Source organism: Thermobia domestica, chromosome 14, assembly GCF_964235325.1.
Source record: "Thermobia domestica chromosome 14, izTheDome1.hap1.1, whole genome shotgun sequence".
NCBI classification, from domain to species: Eukaryota; Metazoa; Arthropoda; class Insecta; order Zygentoma; family Lepismatidae; genus Thermobia; species Thermobia domestica.
Genome location: NC_137467.1, coordinates 102,741,086 through 102,764,828, shown reverse-complemented (window position 1 = coordinate 102,764,828; position 23,743 = coordinate 102,741,086). Strand labels below are relative to the sequence as shown.

Genomic DNA, 23,743 nt, shown 5'->3' with positions numbered 1-23,743 from the left:
CGTTCACCTCTGGTGTCTGAGGTCCTTAGTTCGATCTCAGTTCGCGCTAAGAGAACTTTGTGGTGGACCAACACCGTGTGCGTGGGTTTTCTCGGGGTTCCCCGTTTCCTCCCACTTTCTTCATTCAATCATTTCATTCATTTCTCATCATCACCATCTCCTTTAGCCTATCTGGCATAACCGTGGAACGTAAAGATTTAATCTAATTTTGATGTCAAAAAACGACCTGTAGTTACCAAATTTACCTTTATCTTTTCTGGCTTTAAAAAAATCAGGATGATTATAGAATTTTTAAGACTTACTGCAGATAAACTTCTTCTTGTTCATGCTTTGTAGTGTCACTATACGGTCACTGGTTCATCTTTGATTTCACCACTCTAACAGTGGTTGGAATCTATCGTAGGGGGAAAATTGTGTGGTGTGTGTAGATAGGTGTCTGCTGGTGTAATAGCAGAATTTTCTCAAAAGACTAGTCCGTACCGTATTAACTTCGCTTATTGAGCTGAGGTATATGTACCGACCGACTCAAGCCATTATGAACTTCTCCTGTACCGCTAGAATTAATTTGATTATTTTTGGGATATGAACGTACCATAGCCTAACTTAACCTTCTATCATTCCTGGCCAAGCAATGAGAAGGGATGAGGAATGGGGTGGGAACGGGATGACAAAAATGATTGAAAACGAAAAAAAATACTATCTAATCTATAGTTTTCAGGATCGCTAAGATGAATAGTGACACCTCAAAGCCGTTTAAGGCCACATTCACCCTTCATAGGAATGGAGGATGAAGAATGGGAGAATGGGTGACATATAAGAAAGATTGAAGACAACCTATCACTATAGTATACCTATAGTGAAAACAACCTATAGTAATTTATAGTTTGCGGGGTCGCTGAGATGAATAGTGACACTTCTAATACCATTTAAATACAAGTTTAGTCTCATTGGCATGAGGAATGGATTGGATGAGAAATGGGGTGGAAAGAGATAACATTAGCAATTATTATCATTCACTTTCATCGAAATGTGGGTCCTAATATGAGGAAGGGTTTAAATGTTTCCACAAATCTAATATGGAAAGAAAAAATATTTCAGCTAGTGGACCTCAAAGACTGATATCTACTTTGAAATTTGTTCGAAAGAAAATTGGACTCCGAAGTCAACAAGAAACGTTTGTGCGCCGTGCGCTCAAAGAGTGCACAGATACAGCTAGAGAGAAGTCGATCAGTATTTCTTGGGATTCACTGCTGTTTTCTTTTATTTTAGTACTGAAAGAATCAAAGTTTTGTAAATACTAATATCTCATTAAGAATTTTACTTTTCTAAAATATAACAATGGCCACAAATATGTATTTATAGTTTGGCATTTATCTATGTAAATCACTTGTATAAATCAGCAAAACCACAAATATGGTAATTACGTTATTTATTGTTTCTCTAATCTAGTAGTCTCTTTAAACCATGCATATGAATCAGAATAAACAATGATCGCTAATTACGCATAATGACAATTAATATTGACTTTGATTATGAAGTGAATCAATTATGTCAGCCATTCAAAGATCTCGAATGGATTTTGAGAAGTGAATTTGTGTAATAGTGACGAGTTTGACTGACATCAAGAGTGGGGTGAAACGTGGAGCTACAGCTTAACGGAGGATCCAAATCACATGAGCTTCTACTGGAAATCGATCACGGGTATTCCATGTCAAAGACGCGTACACTACTTAACGACGCGTACCATGTCAAAGACGCGAACTACTTAACGACGAGAAAGCTCACACCCCACAATGACAATGATCTCCTCTTTCAATGATAATAAAGGCACTTCAGTTGTGAATAAAGTACTGGCAAAACTGTTAGGAAGTAAGTATACACAAGAGCGTACGTGGAAAGGGCCTGCGAAATGGCAATTCAAAGCACTGTCGTGATGAACAATAGCAAACTAGTCGAGAAAGAGAGTAATAGTTGCACTGTGTGTAGCTGAAGGGCCAGTGTTATGTGAAGTACCGCAAAACACTTTTATAAAACTCAAACAGCGTTCTTGGATACAAATACAAGTGAAACGTGGCCAAACTATACGTCAATGTTATGAAGGGTTGCAGAAAGGACATAGTAACATTACATTACTATATTGGAAGGCTGTCCATATGATTCAAGGACTTTCATTCAGGCCGATTAAGTCAGGTTATATTAACGGCTAACGGTTATGTTAACGGCTATATATTCGTAACGGCTATCCGTCTGTTACAGAGGATCAGGTAGGGCAAGTGAGAAGTTTTCTTGATAACGGTAATCACTGTATTGCATTGTGATGAAGGTCTCTATAAGGTGGACTAAGTTATCAAACTATGTTCATCCTGAAGGACATACTGTAACGTCCGTTGTACCGTGATAGGTACAGTGAGTCAATTGTAGGCTTGGGAGGTGTTGGAACATCAGCCATACTCTCAAACATGAGCCCCTGTGATTTTGACCTGTTTCAGCGGTTGAAATAACACTTCCGACACCAGATATCTAGCTATTCTGTCCTTGATATACGCTATAGGTGATCCATTACTAAGATCAACAAAAACAATCTAACCACTAGCTTACGACAACCACCGTGAATTTGGGAAACAATGCAAGTCAACACAGCAGATTATATCGATGGTTTGTAGTGCGTGAATGCTCCTTCAATAAGATGTGCACATTATCTGCGTTTGTCAGTATTTTATTTGACAACCTATGTATGTAGTTTTCATTTCCTGTCTTTGTTTGAACGAGGCCTTATTTTATTTAATGATCAGTGGACAGACGATCAGTGAGTGGTCGGACAATCAGCACAAGAACTACGTGTATGAAACTCTTTATCTTCCAGATCAAAAGTGCAAATGCTAACCACTTTAACTCAGATCTAGAGATAGGGATTTGTCCCTTACCTTCCACGTTCCATTTCTGTCTACACTGGTATTAGTTCTTGAGAAACCAGACATTTGCATTTGCACTTATACTTCTATTCACGGGTTCTATTGAGAAATTCTGGCAAGATTACAAAATCTGATTCATTTGTTTTCGAGCGTCATTTCCTTGTCTCTAATAGGTCTACTTCTTTTTCTTGAAGTGGTTCATTATCATTTCTTTCTTTCTTCTTTTTAAATAGTGAGTGATCTCTCAACATAAGCTTGACTGAGAAACCTGCTCTCAGCTGTTTTTTATAAGCAGAAAGCAAAAATCCACTGATACAGAGCACCATCTCCCAGCAGCCTTCTTCTCACTTGCTTGCGTTTAGAGCGAAGACATAAAAATGGCTTTGCGCACCCTAACTACTAGCAACATCTGTAGAAGAAAGGGGCAGCATTATTTTGTCCCTTGGTCCTCCCATATTTATTCTCTTGGTTCGCTCATGCATTTTAAGCAAGATTTGTCATGACAACGATCTTTGGCGCGACGCCCAAGTGCTTTACTTCTTTTGCTATAACGAAAGGAAAACATGTGTAATTCGAAATACTGAAAGCTGACTACGGACTTGTTACGGAGATTTCGTCTCATCCGTGACGCTGTTTTCTATGAGATATGCTTCGGAAAATACTACAATTCTGAATTCAGTTGCTTGCTTTTTATTATTTTCATATAAATGAAAAATAAATTTGATCTTGAATGTGATAGTACAAAATAAATAAGGCTTCTGAATTGTAAAATACAATAGCCACTATATAATGTCTAAGGAAGAATTTATTTTGTTTGTTTTTGTTGTGCCACTCGTTTTATTTAGCACAATACGTAAATTTCAAGAACAACATTTCATGGATTTTTATTTTGGATATACAATTGCAGTCTTATTCATTTATTATATGTAATAAAATATCTTTTGAATATTAAAATGTAGCAAGAAATAAAACAAAATATACTGTAGCTCTTTTGTTTCCTTATGCTAACTAAAGTAACACCGTCAAAAAATTAACAGCGAGATTTTCTTAAATCATATTAAGGAAACAAACCCTTTTAAAAGAGAAAATATAAAATGCACTATTGAAAGTATAATATTAGATTTGTGGTAAAATATATAATTAATATAATGTTAATTACACTGTCCAACAGATTTTAACTTTTGTTTGGTAGAAATTACACTAATTTATGATCTTAGCTAATTTCGACCTCTGAGTACGCCAATGCAGTCAAATATGTTCCATCACGTCACATTGTATTACTACAGGGTGTTCAAAAATAAAATGACAAATTCTAACAGTGTTTATTCCGATAGAATATCTAGGTTTGTACAGAGTGAAGGCATAGCCGTGATGCAGGTTGAGAAAATAATGGAAATAGCCAAGAATACAAGAGTGTGAAAGAACACACACAGAGAAAGAGAAGCCTGCTATAGAAATTAAAACCACTGTTGAAAAGAATTTGCAGTGTACTTGTTGTCTGTAAACATATCGTCTTAAAAGTGTTATAAAAATAAAAAAAAAATTCATGAAACACCCTGGAAGGAATCCCTTGACCTGTGCGTGCTGGAAACCTTTTGCATTGTTTCCAGCTATCAGGGGTAGTCGTGAATCGCAAACACTCATTCCCATCACTTCTACCAAAAGTGTGTTGGCCAGTATGATCTATTCATTTTCGATGAAGTTTGGAACGTTAAGTTATTAACATTACATAACTTTTCTTATGTCTCTATTCAACTTATTCATGAAATACAGTACAGAATGACCCAAAAATAAGCATACAGTCCTGCATTGATCATTTGACATTTTAGTTTATTAAGATAATTAGTTCTGTTCCATCCTTGAAATATGGGTGAAAAGAGAATAAGAACAAATAATAAAGAAACTAAGTCACTATCTGTATGGATAACAATAAGTTAATTATGAGCCGGTCAGTACGGGACTGTATACCTGCTTTTGGGCCACTTTGTATTTTAAAAATATCCACGCTCGAATTGATCAATTGATTTCAAAGTTGCATACAAAAGCTTTATTAGTTGTTTATGTGTTTTCATAATATGGCAGTATGAGATTCATTATACATAAATGGTTAATCATTCACTAATCAAGTTGTGTTCCTTTATATGTAAATGTGAAACCCAGATAATTATGAGCAATGTAGTAGTTATATTTATACCTTGAATGGTGTTGACTAAAAAACTGAAATCTAGAAAAGTAGGCTATTAGCTATATTTACAGAAATTATATGATTGGATTGTTTACAGAGTATTATTTGCAACCAACAATGAATGAGCATCAGAAAGTTTATATGTATATTCTTTTAAGACACTCGTATAATCTTTGATGTACATATTTATATGCACAAAAAATACATACATACTTCTAGATATTTCACTGAAAACCAATTTAGGAAAACAGGAGACAGAGCTCAGATGAGCGAAATCTATAGAAAGCTAACCAAGATGGTATTCTTTGAATATATATGACTTTTGCTTATGCTCTTAAATACCTTAGTATATATTGTCGAATACATGATTTATCGTCCACTTTCTGTGTTGGGTTTATATTAGGTAGATACTACACGTTTCTCACTCAGCCGTTTTGGACTTCTTCAATTATTCCGGAATGAAGAACATTGTGTCTGAAGACAACCAATAGTCTGCCGTCCCATATGCCAGTACTATCATGATAGGGGTTTAATGATCCTTATCACAGGAATTTCTCGTTCAGGAATGATTTTCTCCTGGTATTTGATCATTATTTACAATCACGTCTAAGTATCCTTCCAAAAAACTTGAAACAGAAATTCGTTTCCTTTGTATTTTTATAATTCAAAGAGCATAGTGAAAAAATATTTTTAAAAAGAGAGAAATTGTTTTTATTATATATTAGATTGTCTAAAAAGTAATGGGAATTTGGAGGTGCAAATTAGGAATAAATTCATTGTGATTTGAAAATAACATTCAGAAATCATATATTCATCATTTTGAACGATAACCTTCTACAATTCTTTCTGAAATAATTAGTGCCGTCGCTATAGAACTCTAGTGTTTCTGATCAAAATATTGCGACACGTGTTTTTATACAGGCTTATTTACAAATTAACTGAACACATGACAGGGAGTTCTGAACAGACCAAAACAAATTATAGTATAACGATGCCAGGTCCGGGCTATTTGCTGGTTGCATAGAAGCTCGTAGGTAGGTTCTCTCGCTTTCTGACAAGCCGTTAAAAGTGTATGTGGTCCATCGTTGTCAACATGGTATACAACACTCTTTCTGTTAAGTTTTGGCCATTTTTCGTGAATATCTAGATGCACTTGCACTAAGTATTGGCGGTACAGGTCTGATTCATTATTTCTCCCGAAGCAGCGCACGTTCGTGATGTGCCATATCCTTCCAATCCCACCAGACGCAAAGCATAACCTTCCTGGGTGTCAGTGTGAACTTTGTTACAGACTATGAATTACTTTGCTATCACTTCAAAATTACTGCTTCTAAAATACTTCGCATTCATTACATTTCAGAGATTCGTAGATGGAAATTCGATTGAGTAAATGTTTTGGAGTCAGATAACGTAGTACCCAAATGTCAAGCTCTATTTTGTATCTAGCTTTCTCCAAATTGTTTCCCACTTTTTGGTGATGAATGTTTAGGTCACTTTCGACGTCATGACTGCTTAAATACCAGCTTTACCCGACTTTTGCCTTGCACGAATTTCAACACTTTTTGCATAGCTAAAAGTATCAACTGTCAATTGTCAATTAGGTTGAACCCACTACGACTCGTATATTCTGAGATTTGCGATGCTAACACCAGTTCATGTGAAAAAGACAATACTTTTTCGTCTACTTGATGTTTAAGTTGGAAAATCATCTCTTATTCTTTCTGCTTTCGTCAGCTCTGAGCAGCGTTTCTTGAATTTCTCACAATTTCTCAGAGTCTTCTATCAGTTGATACATTTTTGAATGATTTAAATGAAATAGAACTGAACAGTGTAGTTTATTGTTTAGAGTAGACTATTTTCTTGAAAACACTCTTTCCTTCGGCTATGTTTCTTGTCCACTGAGACACTGTATCTCCTTCTGCCAAACATGAGAAAATATTTCACTTCACTCTCGCCTTCCAGGAAAAATATCGTTTAGTATAGGAAGTTGTACCGTCGATCTCCTCAACATATTCATTAACCCCAGACTCCACCTCTTCATTCGTGGCAAATCTTTTATCATCAAACCATTCTCTCACGATTGGAAAGAAAATAATCCGCGGAGGCAACTCTCACGAATAGGAATCATGAGGAACCTTAACTCATTCATTTTGATCCTCGCGATAACGAATGTGTGGACTGGTGCATTGTCTTCACGACACAACATTTCTTTTTCGCCAAGTGAGGCCGCTTTTTTCTTGATTTCATTACTCAAACGGTATAATAAGTTTATATGATAATCACCATTGATTGTTTTCGCTCTTTGAAGATAATTCATGAAATGTATTCCACGCGCATTCTAAAATATCTGACACCATGATCTCGCCAGCAGATGGAACTGTCTTTGCCATCTTTGGGGCCGATTCTCCCATTTTAGTCCATTGTTATATTTTTTTTGTCCTTTGTCACAGATGTGAAATGATGAACCCTTGTTTCATTCACGATTATGAATCGTTTCAAGAAACTCTCTTTTGTTGCTGTGAAACATGGCCAAACACTTGACTGAAACATCTTAAGGATGTTGTTTTTGTTCCATTGTGGGCAAACGTGGCAGCCGTCTAACACACATCTTTCTCACGTTAAAAGGTTTTCAGTTAATATGCGATTTTTTTAGCAATTTCTGAAATGCCTATGATGTCTGCTAGCTTGCGCACTTCTAGTCGACCATCATCCAATACCATTTTATGAATTTTCTTTATCATATTTAACATGGTCACCTCATTTTGTTGACCACTGCGATGTTTGATTTTGCAGCTCGTAGGGCCTTGTTTAAACTGTGCCACCCAATATTTACCGTTGTAAACGGCATTCTCAATAATGCCATCCAATGCTGTAACGTGATATTCATGTTGTTCTGAATCAGCTCCTCCACGCGAGTTGTGTTCAAATCTGTTGGTGTCATACTGGGTTGGCCACTGCGCTCTTCGTTGGTGACGTTTTCTCTGGCAGCCACAAACTTTCGACACCATTCGGTGACATGCTGATGAAACATTACAGTCTGTACGTAGACCTCTACTAGCTGCCGGTAAATTTCAGCCTCGGTTACATGTTTTGCCCACAGATCTCGGATAACTGAGCGAACTTCAACGTGAGATCAGTTTTCCGAAAGAGTCACCATTTGTGTTCACCAACAACTAGCGCCGTAGGTAGTGGGTGGCTGAAATACTGGGCGGTTGCGAACTCAAAAGTATTAGAATTACCTCACACCTTTGTTTTCTCTATAACATATGAAAATTCCGGCCTTGTTACCTTAGGTTTTTATCCTCATTCGTACTAAACAACTCAGCGTTTCCAAACTTCAAACTTAAGCTTCATAAAGTTGGTACTTTCGACCATAGTAATCTTTTTAAAACAACAGCGACCAGCTATACATCAATTTGGGTACTTCTGGAACCACCGTCGTAGCTAAATTATATCTCGAGAGTTCATTCCAGTGTTTCGGAAGTCCTATTCAGAACAAAGTATTTTTAAAATTATTCTTTAAAAACAATCAATTAAGGTATCTTCTTCAATTTTTTTGTGTGTAGGAAACTTTGAACAACTTTTTCTTATATATATGTTACTACCTAAAATGCTCATTCTTGGCAAGAAAAGGAAATCCCCCGCCCCAAAAATGAACAGTATATTTAAACCAATCCGCCCTCTTACTACATGTATTTTAATCGAAGTGAAATGTTAAAACCTCAAGTTAACTTAGGTGTTGACTATGTTCAGAAATTCTTTTTAGACGATTTTACTTCTCTCACTCGAGCGCTTTTATGAATATAAAATTGGGAATTAAAAGGTAAGAATATTGTCTACTTCCTCATTTAGAAGTGAAATGTTTGAAAACATACGCTTTATATACTGAGTTTTATCTACCGAAACTGAGGAAATAGTGAGAAACTCTAGTTTTCCCATACATTTTGAACTCCTTCTTCCCTTAGAATACTCGGTTTAACAAAATTAATGATCAGTAGCCCATTTGAGAGAGTACTATGTACAAAAATTAAGTTTCTCTGATGATATATGTAACGTCAAGTTGAATGTGAAGAAACACGTTGTACAAATTACCCATTCCCAACTTAATAGAACTTTCAGAAAGACTACGGAAAGTATTTACTTATTTTTAACGATGAGTTCAGTTTTGGTTACGTCAAAAAATATCTTAAATCCCATCTTCCCTTAGAATACACGATTTTCAATTCTTTACTTTATTTGCCTACGGTGTAGGGAGAATAATTTATTTAAACTTTAAGGCTCTATATCTAATAGTTTAGTAAAAATGGATATCACAAAATAAAATAAAGAAAAATGTAAAGAAAAGGAAAGAGAAAAGAAAGAAAAATGAAATGTTTCAGTTTAAAGTCCAAGGATTATGCCATTTAAGCTAAGAGAATTAATGATTAAGGCAAGTGAATGATGATGAAAGAATTTGTGGAGTGATGATGTGGGAAGAAACAGGAGTATCCCAAGAAAACCCATATACATAATGTTGTCCACCACAAACTTATTTGTCGAGCAAGCGACAACACACACCAGGGGTAAGCGCTTTACCACTGAGCCACCGTTATTGCAGATTTTAAATCTACATCTTAACGTGAACTTCAAATATCAGACTTGTTATTCAGTGTTGCAGAAAGGTAGTCACCAAGGGAAGGATATATTGAGGATTTACATGAGAGTAGGATAGATCATATGGCCAGACGTTGAAGTAGAAACATGAAAAACGCGAGAACGATAGAAAGTTTAGTATCTCCCCGGATGAGCTTGAAAAACCTATATCCGAGATTAAAAATGGAAAAGCAACCGGGATAGATAGTATACCAATCGAATTCATTAAGAATATGAGAGACAAGGTATCAAATAATTGTTACGATTCTGCAAAGAAATATGTGAAGCAGAAGAATGGCCAAAAGACTTCCTGAATATGACCGTTATACCAGTGGCTAAGAAATCGAGCCCATATATACGTGAGGATTATAGAAGTATTACTCTCATATCACATGCAACAAAAATCTTGCTTCAAATACTGAATTGAAGGTTGTATGGAACAAGAAATTTAAAATAAGGTTGAGCAGGAACAGCACTTTGTTTTTAGGAAAGGTAAGGCATATAAGTTTCTTATGAGTCTTCGATCTTTCCATTTCAACACAATCTTCTTTAGAACTTCCAACAACAATTCACTGTTCATGCGGTCAAACGCCTTTTCCAGATCAATACATATCACAAATACCTCTTTCTTATTTTCTATTGATGTTTCACCGATCACCCTGAATAATCCAATTGTACCTCTTGTGCCCTTATGTTTCCTGAACAAAAATTGTTGCTCCTCAACTTTTTCATTTGTTTTTCCATACAATATTCTGTTCAGAATTCGAATTAAAACTTTTGCTTCATGAGAGAGACTAGTAGTTCTATAATCCTCCCACCTCTTTGGGTTCGATTTCTTTGCCATCTTCGTCAAGAAGTCTTTTTACTGCTCTACTGTTTCATATATTTCATTACAAAGTTAGAACAATTCTTTCCTGTCCTTTCTCCCAAGTTCTTAATGAATTCAATTAGTATAATATCTATCCTGGTTGCCTTTGCATTCATAATCCCGGCTTTTCCAAACTCATCCGGAAGAATATTAAACCCTTTATCATCCTCACCTACTTCATTTTCTAGTTCAATATCTATGCCTCATGGCCTATTAGCACTCTCATTATAAATCTTCAACTTATTCTTCCCTTCTTCTTAAGACTTTACTTCTTTGACTACCTTCCCATTCTTATTTTGTACTATCATCGTAATAATCTCTCGTTTCCTTCAATGTTCTATAGGTTTCTCCTCCTTACATATTTCATCATATTTCCCAACTCTTTCTAATCCTTTTGTTTTCGCATTTTCTTTTGCAAAACTCTTCCATTGCTTTGTTTGTTTCCCTTCGCAACTGCTTGTACATCTTTCTACCCCATCCGTATCAACCTTTCCACATCTTCCTTTCTTTCATTTTCTGCAACATTTGTACTGTAACCTATGGTTTCTTAGCCGTTTTGTGTTCGCGGTAACCTACTACTTCTTCTGCAGCCTGCTGTATGCAAAGTTTAATATGTTTTCACACTCTGTTGTTACTGCTCCTATCCTTTCCTGAGTATTTTCCTTCGAATTTCTCAACGAAAATATTTCTTAGTTCCTCATTTTTCAACTTCTCAGTATTTAACATCTTGTTTCCTACTTTTCTTCTGCCTACATTTTTCAGTTGAATATTACATTATAACAGGAACATAATTGAATTCTAGGTAAAATGCAAAATGATGGCTTATCACAGGTCTCAAAACCATTTATTTAGCGGAATGGTAAATGACTATGGATCAATAAACGATTAAACATTTTTTTAAAAATATATATTTTCAAATTGCAGGTTTAATTACAAGATATATATAAGTAACGGAAAAATTGATGCTTGGTCAAATATTACACAAATTTTACCATCGCCGATGAGGAAGTTAGGAGTTATTGTTATGAATGTGATAAACTGTATGGCGATATCAAGGGTCAAATCAGATCAGTTAGACCATGATTGTTATTCAGGTTACCTGTGTGTGTCTAGCTCCTCAGAGTGGCGTACTGATCCGAAGTATCCATATTACTGTAGAATTGTATAATGGATTAATGATTATCAATAGTTGAACACGAATTCTTGTTCGATTCCGGATGTGACATTTCTTAATCAAAGTGCCATGTCTATTTCAAATAATATTATATGTTTATACATTTTCCGATACTGACTAAAAAAATATTTTGAGCAGACTATAGAAAAAAATTACAATACATTATTCGGGATGAGCAGTTTTTCTCATATTCTTCACGCAACATTTAACAAGCACTTTCGATTAAACTTTGGCCTCCCTCTTAAGAAAAATAAAGTATTTCTTTTCTGTAATTCCCATGCGCTTAGACTTTACGAAGACCTTGTAATTATCTAGTGTTGTAGTGCTTTGACATGCACATACACGAAACATAAATCAAATGATATATTTAGCAGGGAAAATAAAAGAGCAAAACTTGTTAAAATTACATTAGCAGCCTTATACATACTCTCAGTATAGCAGTGTTTCGTTATCATTGGGTCTGTTCTTGTCACTAGTCAATCTGAATCGCACGATGTGGTGGATCAAGGATCTAATTGCTTTCGTGTCTCGTGTTAGGATCTTCGTCATGTGACCCGTTCCATCACTATGTACAGCGTGACGCTGCTCTCTCTCTCTCTGTCTACGATAATAATTATATAACAATTGCTAAAAATCATATATTATTAAAATCATTGAATTCCCGGGGATATAAGTTGACGTTCTATTAAACGATCATCTGCTTTAACTTAAGTTATTCCGTATTCCAACCACACTTGGCTGCTGAGAATTCTTTTTACAAAAGAAATAAAACACTATCCTAGCCACAACAGTTGGCACAAATTTAACCAGGTCTACTTATAACAACCTAAAAAAACATATTACAATTCAAATCCTGATTCACCAAGTGCTATCTTTCCACCACTTGGCAAACCTGTTAATCCTTACCCTAAGCACATTAATATATATCACAGTGCATTATTTCCAATGGAATTGGAGTGTTCCTCACAATCAGTCACCGATAAATAACGTGTCTGTTTTCTGTGTCCAGAGTCTTGCGATGTCATTGGCAGTGGCTGCACTTATCTTAGATACAAATCCGATTAATTTTCGGACCCCACTTTAAACAGTAGGTTTCATTTCATACGTTGGTGAAAACAAACGTTGAACTGTAAACAAAATACCAACCTGTAGAGTGGAGTTAATAATAAATATTTCTTTTCTTTGCAGATTATGGCCATCATATGCAAGTGCCCACAACAACTTAGGAACACTAATGAGTGAGGCTAAGGAGGCAGAGGTTCACTTCCTGGCAGCTATACGACATTCTCCAAATCACGTCAATGCACATTACAACTTAGGCCAAGTTTACAGGTGAGTTTGGCTGAGTGGTCAATGCTACAACTATTTTCTCTGTGTATATATAATATCACAAAGATAGATCTATATACACACATTCGAATAACTTCCTTATGCACAGTTTATTTGCTTCTAAAGAAGTTGAAGTTAAACATGCTCTCCTTCCTTACGATAAATCAAGTTCATTTACTAAAATAAAAAAAAAAGAATCACCTGACGGAATAAAACACATGTTCAAATTAACACTTACACACATCCCTGAAGAGGAGGATGATAAATCTACCAAACAATTACTGCCTGTTCCATTTTTTTCTTTTTAGATGAAAGTTCTATCTGAGTTCGTTTGGATTTTCACTCAGTAAACACACACACACGTATATATATATATATATATATATATATATATATATATATATATATATATATATATATATGTGGGGGGGGGGGGTTCTGACAACTTTCCATGGCTTGGTAAACAGAAAAATTCTCCTAAACTCTGCTATTATGCAGTTCTGAGTTGATAAGATGACGTTAGTTGATACTTTGGGTTTGAGTACAAATTAGCTGTGAATCATTTGGTCTCCACGGCAACTATTACAAAGAAACAGAATACAACGCTATATGTCCGTAACTAAAACATGACAACTTCTTAAAATTTAAATATTACCTACACAACATAAGAAACCAATATATTAATGCAGATACATCAAAGAACAGAAACAAAATATCCCTGCATACTGTTATCAGAAATGAACAATTCTTCATCCTATACGTATTATACAATATCCTAACAAAAAACGACACTAACAAAATCAATCATAGACGTAACAAAACATATGCTATATGAAATGATACGGTAAGAAAAAAGTCATGATACACATACAATGGGATAGACAGCATACAACCTACTACTAAAGAAAGGGGAAAACCTAGTTGGGTCCGAATGACGGGAAATCATCCACTAAGAGCATGTCAGGTATATAGAGGTGCCACTCTATACGTATATAGACGTAACCTGACTACTAGGCTTGAAGTACCCTTAAACCAAAAGACCTATATATCATTTTACTACCTACATCATGGCTACGCAGGATTCGTAGTGATTAACGATACAAAAGATATTAGAAGAGATTCCTTATTTAATAGCATAAGAATATTGAAGTAATAAAACTAGGGAGTCAGAAAGGCGTAGCCATCATCTTGAATAATAACTATGCTATGTCCATTTCCGCAGAAAGAACTAATAACCTTCTATCAATCACTGAAACCGATAATAATCTTGCTATACATTCTACGCATAACCCTACTTGTTGTGTACATTTGTTTCGTACACATTCTACGCAGCTCTGGTCAAACAGACAAACATTCGAATAATACCTACCTTCATTAAGAATACAGACGTTTCTAACATTTATTGGTTTACCATATTCTTTCTCTTCTTTTCTTTCAAACCATTTCCTCTTTGAATATTTCCTCTTTATAGGCATGCTTAATGCAATCCTAGTATTTTTGGGTCTACACTTCTCTTTAACTTTTCATTCCACCTTTTTCATGTATATTTGGTGGATTTCCGAATTTACATACGCACTAGTTTCATTTCATCTGTAGCTTTTGCGAAAATCTGAAGGCACTCGTTTCTGCACTCACTTTTAAATTTGCATCTCGGCATGAAATGTGTTATACTTTGGAAATTTAGAGTGACTTCACCTATCAGCTGTTTTTATTTAACCTTAACTTTAGAGATACAATTGTATTTCTTACGGTTTCACATCTTTTCCATGCACTCGTGTACTAACACGTATATATATTACGTTTCCTTTTCTGCCTTTTAAATTTCCACGACCATCTACCTCGCAAGTCGGGCGCGATCATTTTACGAAATATATCAATATTACTTTAGGGAGATTCTTACAACTTGAATCACTTGATTTAGCTTTTCTTCTCTTTTCGCTTTTTATTACCACAAGCACAACACAATAAACGCTTTTGCTTTATGCGGTACTGCGCTTTTCTGATGACACAAACACAATAACCGATTTTTCCTTTATTTCCCATGTACTAGCTAAAATGCAAAACTGATGCAAAACAAAATTGATGCATTATCTGTTTCTGAGTAGCCCCAGAGATACTATGTCTTATAGTTGGAAACACTCACTCCTCTCTCTTGTCCAGCTTATTGCTCAATACAGAACCTTTTGTTGACTGAGAAGAAGAGGACGAGACCATCATTTTCGTACGATGTGTATTCCTTTCTTGCATCACTTCTACGTTTACAACTGTATCGTGTGGGCCGTCCACACTCCACTCCATCTTATACTTCCCGTGCATTTTCTTTCTTTATCTCTTCGTTTGGGCAGTGTCTTTCTTGCGACATTGCCTTCTACTTCTTGTATTAGACTTCCACAGCGTTGAACAGGCTGATTACAAGTTTTGATTCAAGTCCTTTCTTTCTTACCTCTCTTCTCTTTGTGTCGTTTCATAGGATTCACTGATAACGAACTGGAATTGGTTGCTCCACTAACCCTTGCACTCATGTTGTGCGATTGTCTCAACTATTCGAGGTTTTTTATGCCTCACTCTGTGTTATCAACTGTGTTCTTTAACTAGTGCTGTTTCATTCCGACATATATGGTTATAACGTTATCGAGCATATGATGTGTTTCGGTCACTGCTACTGGTTCTAAAATTTCTACTTCTAGAAACTCACAAAACTCTTCTTGTATGGTTTCTTCAGAAATTACACACTGACAAATTGTCACACTCTCTATTAAGATTGGTGTTTCATTTATAGGGCATTGATTTTGGCTAGTTTATTCCTTTGACGCTGCTAACAATGCTATATACCTTCTGATTTCGCTAAATTTATCCTATCCAAAGTTTGACAAATTACTTCCAGAATTACTTCAGAAGAACAATATGAATTACAATCAACTATTTGAAGGTTACTGTTTTCAGATTCACTACAGTTAAATGCATTATTTAACTGTATAATTCACTATTTCCAACACTTAAATTCTTAACTATTTTTGTAGCTTCTCCATTGTATTCTGATTATATTTAAATAAATATTCTCACTGCTTCTACTTAAGATTCAATTCTTTGCAGAGATATGCCAATGTATTTCTCCTATAAATTCAGTGTGTACGGAAAATAAGCCATCTTTTAATAGATTACTCATTACGGTTATTAACCTTTTCTCTAATCTAGCGATATCGGCTTCTGCTCTATTCAAAGGTTTCGGTAACATATTAAGGCAGTCCTTACTTGTTCATATCATCACTTGACAAGTTTCATGTCTCTCAGTTCCACAGTTTTCTATAAAGGAGGGATGCAAATATGCAACAAAATTTTACTAGCCCAAGGAAAAAAGCTGCTAGCCCAAATCTCACAATAGGAATCATCTACTTACTCTCAGCATTTTAATAGTGATATTAAAAACTCGTCCGCACTCATGAACCACTCGCCCCGGGCGAGCGGTTATTTGCATCCATGTTAGAAACTTATCAAAGAAAGTTCTATCGTTTTTGTGAAGGTCTGTGCTCAATTGGCTCTCACATGCGATTGGAGATAAGGCGAAAGTCAGGTGTTCGTGTGGATGTATCCAACATAATCCTGACTATAGTGGTTCAGCTACACCGGGAACTTGCGTAAGGAAAGAGTGAACATGGAATTTCCACTGTCATAAGTGTGTGTATGCTTTACGAGTTTAAACTGGGGTCAAACGCCGCTGCAGTGGGGCAGAAGATATGTAAGGCCTTTGATGAGGGTGTTGTGACTACGCGGACAGTGCAGTGGTGGTTTATCAAGTTTAAGGATGGTAACAAAACACTCGAAGACGCACCACGTGCCGAGAGACGAACACGTGTACAAAATGAAGATCTTCAGGCAGTAATTGAGGCAAACAGTGATCAATGTGAGGAACTATGACTACAATTCAGTGTGAGTGGAGAAACCATTCAGCAGCACCTTCATCAAATTGGGAAGCACTACAAGTTGGGTCAATGGGTCCCACATGATTTGACTCCGGGCCAGAAGGCAACGCGAGTAGATACCTGTGTTTCTTTGCTGTGTTGTCTGAGGAAAGAGCCACTTTTGGACAGAGTATTGACATGTGATGGGAAATGGGTCCTGTACGAAGCCCCGCGGCGCCGTCGTCATTGGTTAGCATCCCATGAGCCAGTTCCAAAACAGCCGAAACCAGCACTGCTCCAAAAGATCCTCCTGTGTGTTGGTTGGACTGCTCGCGTCATCGTGCATCTGGAACTGTTACTACTTGGTCAGAACATCAATGCAACTGCGCACTGTCAGCAGTTGAGCCGTGTTCAAGAAAAACTCATAACTTTAGAGGCAGGACTACAGAATCATAAAAGGGGTCTCCTGTTACATGACAACCCTAATCCCCGGGACCCGGATTTGGATGTCCCAGAACACCATGTACCCCTTGGGTTGGAAACACTATTGCATCCACCATACTCCCTAGACATTGCACCGTTCAATTATCACCTGTTCCATTCCTTGGACAATCACCTTACAGGACGTCAGTTCAAACTCTTAGTAGAGGTGCAAAGTGCACTTGGTACTTTCTTCGCTTCACGGCTTACCAATTCTACGGCGATGGAATCCATGGCCTTCCAGAACTTTGGCAGAAGGTCTTCGATGTTGATGGGTACTCTTTTTGATCTTCCAGGTACGTTAAGTGACATATTGATGTTCGAAGGTGGTGGGTGAAGAAGCGGCAAAACGTTCTTCGTTCCGTTTATAGTAATTACTATTTTTCTTTTCTTTTTGCAGTTCTTCTATCTCGAGGTGCACTTTGGTTAACAGACTCTATACATTGGTAATACTAATCGTGGACTGTGGAATCTAATTACAGGAAACATTCCGTGATGGTAAATAAGCACAGTGCACTCGCGCACTTATCTCAGTATTAGTTACGGATTTCCTTTGAATAGCGTCCTTGTTACATTTGCGAAACATGTCATGAATTTTTGTTGTAAAACTTTAGTTAATTTAGCGACTGAATCAGCCCCACTAATTTCACCTTCAGCCATGATGCTAACAATAAACGATTACAGTTAATGAAAAGTGAATGCCCAATTCAACCAAAATTCCAAGAACAACGCAGAGCAAAAAGAAACCTTGAAACCACACTAATATTGACGTATCGTATACGAAAAAATACAACACAAGGAATATTACGAAAACAACACAAATCACTTCAAACTGCAAATCACTAAACATAAAGTTACCAATCAATACCAGATATGTCCTATCGCCTCGATGTCTTGGCACCATATATCACAATAATGCCGGGTTTCGGCCGCATATTATCACAGTAATCTCGCGTTTTCATGCATGAAAATTGCACAGTAATCACCTAGAGATTACTGGATTTTGTGAAACTAAACATTTATAAAGTGCGTTCAAAAAAGACCGACCTTTTGCTATTCTTGATTTATTAGGGTTAATCCATCTAAAGAGGCCCAAAGATGGTGAAAATGGTTGCTAGGCTATCTCCGAAAATTATAGAAATTGGAGTGTGACGAACTGTGTGTATGAGAAAATCAATAGAATCATTCATGTTATCATACCTACTAGCGTTCCTGAATGACGGCCATCATTGTTGTCGGTGAATGCCAATTTATGTATTTGCTAGCGTTTACGGAAACTACAGTAGCTTAGGACGTACAAATCAGACGAACACTAAACAAAAACGAATGCTTACAAGAAACATTTAGGTACACGGAGAATATATGCTCTTGCTTCTAAATAAATATGCACGGTTCCAAACCAATACATGGAATCACCGGAAGAACTACAGAGAATTACACTTTTAAAGGGGCTGTAGTTTGGAATGGCATAAAGTAGAGGGGACATAAGTTTTGTGATGAATACTATTGCATGTAAAGAGTCTGCAGAAATATCCACAATTGTGATCTACTGATACCGTACATTTATGGGGGTCCGAAAGTTGAAGTTCGTGCTTTTGATGCCATTTTCGGGTCGTAATGTCTCAGGAGGGCAAAGTGCTAAAAAATTGCTTATTAAGCCACAAATTAATTCTGTATATGAATAAACTATTACAAAAAAAATCTTGACTGATATTACATGGAGAAAAAAAAGTGAAGACATGGTAAAGACGCGAAAAAAGCACGTGCGTGGCGATGGTCGAAGCCCGGACAAATTTAAATGTTTAGATATGTTTCATGATAGATCTCAAAAACAACGCATGGTGCAGCAATTATGCCCGCTTTTGTTTGTGTTGAGTTGTGCAAAAGCTTGCGAGTGGCGTTTGTTCCATCTTTCTAGCTCCATGATCATTGCCACGTCAATATAATAAGGGGGTTAGTTGCCCCTTGCACTTACGCCACCCATCGTCGAACCGAACCGCGGTATTAATGCACTTAATGTATCAGTAAAGTAGTATCATTGAAATCCAACCCAGTTACTGAAGTTAATATGTTCACTAGGTTGCGTTACATCTATCCTAATTGTAATAAAACTTCATGAACTGATATAAAATAAATGTGTACTTCCGGTTGAAGTGGAAAGTTGGAATTTAGCATGATTGTAGCTTTCCGGGACTGACCTACAGGAAAATTGCCAAAAGTGGATATTTTTGTTTTAAATTGGTCTAAAGGCGGTATGAAATAATTCTCATTTTATTTCAATGGGCGATTTCTTGTGATACAATATATTATCTTTTAAATAATTGAAATACGAAAAACTTGAAATTTGGTAGGTTTTAGGAGTTCGAGGTCGTAAGCCGAGCAAGCCAAAGGCTAGTCTATCCCATACAACGCAACTTTGTGAACAAAAGTTCCGTAACTGGGATGGGATTTCAATGATACTTTGCTGATACATTAAGTGCATTAATAACGCGGTCCAGTTAAACGATGGGTGTCGTAAGTGTAGGGGGCAGCTACCCCCTTACCATATTGACGTGGCAATGATCATGGAGCAAAAAAGGTGGAACAAACACCATTCCTAAGTTTTGCACAACTGAACACAAACAAAAGCGGGCCTAATTGCTGCACCATGCATGATTTTCGAGATCTATCATGAAACATATCTAAACATTTAATTTTTTTCAGGCTACGACCATAGTCATGCACTTGTTCTCTTCACGTTTTTACCATGTCCTCACTTTTTCTCCATGTAATATCAGTCATGTTTTTTTTCTTTGCAATAGTTTATTAACATACAGAATTACTTTGTGGCTTAAGGAGAAATTTTTAGCAATTTGCCCTCCTGAGATATTACGACCCAAATATGGCATCAAAATCACAAACTTCAACTTTCGGACCCCCATAAATGTACGGTACCAGTAGATCACATTTGTGGATATTTCTGCAGACTCTTTACATGCAATAGTGCGCGTCACAGAGCTTATGAACCTTCTAATTTATGGCAAAGTACAGCTCCTTTAATAGTGTAATAATCTGTAGTTTTTTCTGGTGATTCCATGTATTGATTTGGAACCGTGCATATTTATTTAGAAGCAAGAGTATATATACTCCGTATACCTCAGTATTTCCTCTAAATATTCGTTTTTGTTTAGTGTTCGTCTGATTTGTACGTCCTGAGCAATTGAAGCGTCCGTAAACGCTTGCAAATGTAAAAATTGGCACTCTACCGACAACAAAGATGGCCACAATTCAAGAACACTTGTTGATACGACAACGTGAATGATGTGTTTGACCATCTGAGACACAAGGTTCATCACACACCAATTTCTATAATTTTCGGAGATGGTCGAGCAACCAGCTGTGGACTACTTCGTATTGATTGGCCCATTACTAATTATACAAACTTTCAACCACTATTTCCTTCAAGGTGCATAAACTTCACTGTTAATACACCGTTGTCATTTTCTTTTCAAATTTTGGAACGTTTGTTGGGAATCATTTTCTGCGTTGGAATGAAATACTATCGTAGAAATACCTCTATGGACTGAGTGCGACGTCCTTTCAAAGCAGTTTTCAGTTTGGGAAGTTTAATAAGCCTGTCAGGGCCAAGTACGGAGAATAGGGAACGTGGTGCACAACGGAAGTGCGATGTTTCGCCAGATAATTTCCATACGTGTAACCGCGCTTATCAAAGCCAAAGATCTCGGCCAATCACAATTTCAGAATAATATTAGGAACAATGTTTCAATCAAGTACGGGAGTTTGCATATACAGACTCCTAAGTATGAAAACATTTACGATCACTTCAACCCCAATCACTTAAAGGATGAAAATTAACCTGACTCATATAAGTTATTAGGACGTAAAATCGAATATGATTTATTCGAAAAATACTTTCATACATTACAAGAGCTGTAACGTCCAAATATTCACCACAAACTCATAGTCTTACTGAAATAAACAACAAGAGGATGTGGATCAGAAAACTACTTTACAAAAAAGTCAAAAAAGGTCTGCAAAGGCATATGAAATGGTCGAGTGGTTTCGGTTAGTAGTCTATCAGTCGGATGCAGCACGAAGTAATTCTTTTCAAAGTACATTCCTATTTTTATCGAGAGATTGAAGGACTTTTAATAACTCTTTGGCAACTCACTCCTGCTCTTTCAAATGCAATTAGAACGGAACACTATGTGAATTGCAAATCTAAAATCCGTAGCTGGAAACAAAATATTAAATATGTTCACTATTCCATTATTATCCTCTAATTTGTAACAAAGAAACTATTTATAAGCAATGATGATTTCAGAAGTTTCTCCCCGGAGACATTGTCAATATGCGGGGGGAAGGCGTACTACTGGAAGTCCACTCGAAGCTCACACGATCGAAAAATGGGCCTAAAGCGGGAAGTTTCTTAGCTCTAAAGAGTCTCAAATTCCACCTCAGATCACTCCCTGAGATCATCACTGTTTTTTAAAGATTTTCTTAACAAATAGAATATTACATTTATATTCGTTCATCATTTTGAAATGGCTAAATCATAACTTATAGAGAATTAAAATGAAAGCATAAAGAATATAAGAATTTAACTACGTAAAAATAATCCTGTAAGTTACTGATTTCCTGTCAGATTAAAACTCCAATATTTTTTTAGATTGCAATCTAATGTAAGTCCTCTCTGTATAATCCTGACTGGAACGACATGTTTAACCCCAATTAATTAGTCAATAATTTTACTAATGTATTTTTATTTTATTGCTTATATTATTCAATATTGTATACACTTCATTTTCAAAATTAAACTGTCGCGAATGTATAATAGACGAGTTCCTATTCGCAAATCATATCATTCGAATTATCATTTACCTAAACGTTAGATCGCTTTATTTTCAACTTAGTACTTTAAGAAGTAATAATAACAACAATAATAATACTCCCACCTACGTATATTCTTTTCAGTAAGAATTCCAGAACCGCTCTTCAAACATGGGCATTTTGTTCATAAAGTCTGTCGTATGTGTAGTAAAACTAAGAAAGGTAATTCACTGTGACTTCGTACCTATTGGTCATGTCATCAATGTTGACCTTATAACCGAACATTTTAGCGGATATATGCCCGCATTTTGTCAAACATATCCTGCATTTGTAAACTGATAATGTGACCTGCTCCAAGATAACACAAAACCATAACCAGCAGAAAATATTCCCCCAAAAGTCAAGAATTTGATGTCATCGAACTGATCTACACTCTGCATATAGTTTTCACCTCGCTCCTTCGGATTACTACCTGTATCAATCCATGACGTACTTCCTGAATTCTAGATGCTTGACCAACTGTAGCTGACGCGATGGTGGCTGCAGTGCAGACAGGCTAACACAAAAGACTATGCTTTCAATGCTAATCAGTTTTCCTTATACTGTAATAAATACGCATTTGTTACATACCAAAATAATGGAAGATTCATGTGTTAATCTTTTATATATATCAATATCAGTCAAATATATAAATAACGAAGAGTCTTGCACGTTGCACAGTAAAAAAATGGGTGTGTTAATCCAACTCAATTTTAACACAGGGCAGTGATTATAGCGTGACTACCACTATGATGCGTTAGTTCAACACAGACCCCACGGTGTTGGTGTTTCACACAGGGAGTGTGTTACGCCTTTAACACACAACTAGTGTTGAGCGGTGTTAAATTCGGATCTGTATTAGTATTTTCGTTGTTGATTCGACACCATGTCAGGGTCGGTAGTGTGGGAAAAAGTGTTGAGTGTTACTTGTGGCGGTGTTGCACCAACACGAAGAAAGTAATACAGTGTGTTAATTATTTTGTGTTAATAATACACCATATCAAGTATAAATATAACACAGTCCCTGTGTTATTTCAACCTAATTTTCTTATTATTTCAACACACAATCTGTGTCATAATTCAAGGTCAAAACCGTATAAGTAACAACGTTTTGGTGTTAATTCAACGCTCCCCATGTTAAAATGCAAGGTCAGACCACCAGATTAACACCGTTTTTGGTGTTAGCTCGACTCCACTTCTGTGTTACTACGACACCTATTTCGGTGTATAAATACCTCCGTGGGTGGTGTTGATGTAACGATTTTTCTATGTTGGAAAACCAAGTGGTGTGCATGCTTACGCTTACCGAAGATTCTAATTTTAAAATTAGAATAGTAAAATACAGAATACTTTATACAAAAAATCTTCATTAAATTTTTTGTCGTCTTCCCCAAC

At 36.3% G+C, this 23,743-nt stretch overlaps 1 protein-coding gene across 1 annotated transcript in view; it reads left to right on the top strand.

Annotated features, from left to right (window-relative positions):
• LOC145670275 (protein O-mannosyl-transferase TMTC1-like) overlaps positions 1-23,743 on the top strand; it is a 2,166,608-nt gene that overhangs the window by 1,808,473 nt on the left and 334,392 nt on the right. The window contains exon 11 of the mRNA XM_081738705.1: positions 12,960-13,103. Within this exon, the coding sequence (XP_081594831.1) occupies positions 12,960-13,103 (144 nt within the window). The remainder of the gene's footprint in view (positions 1-12,959; positions 13,104-23,743) is intronic.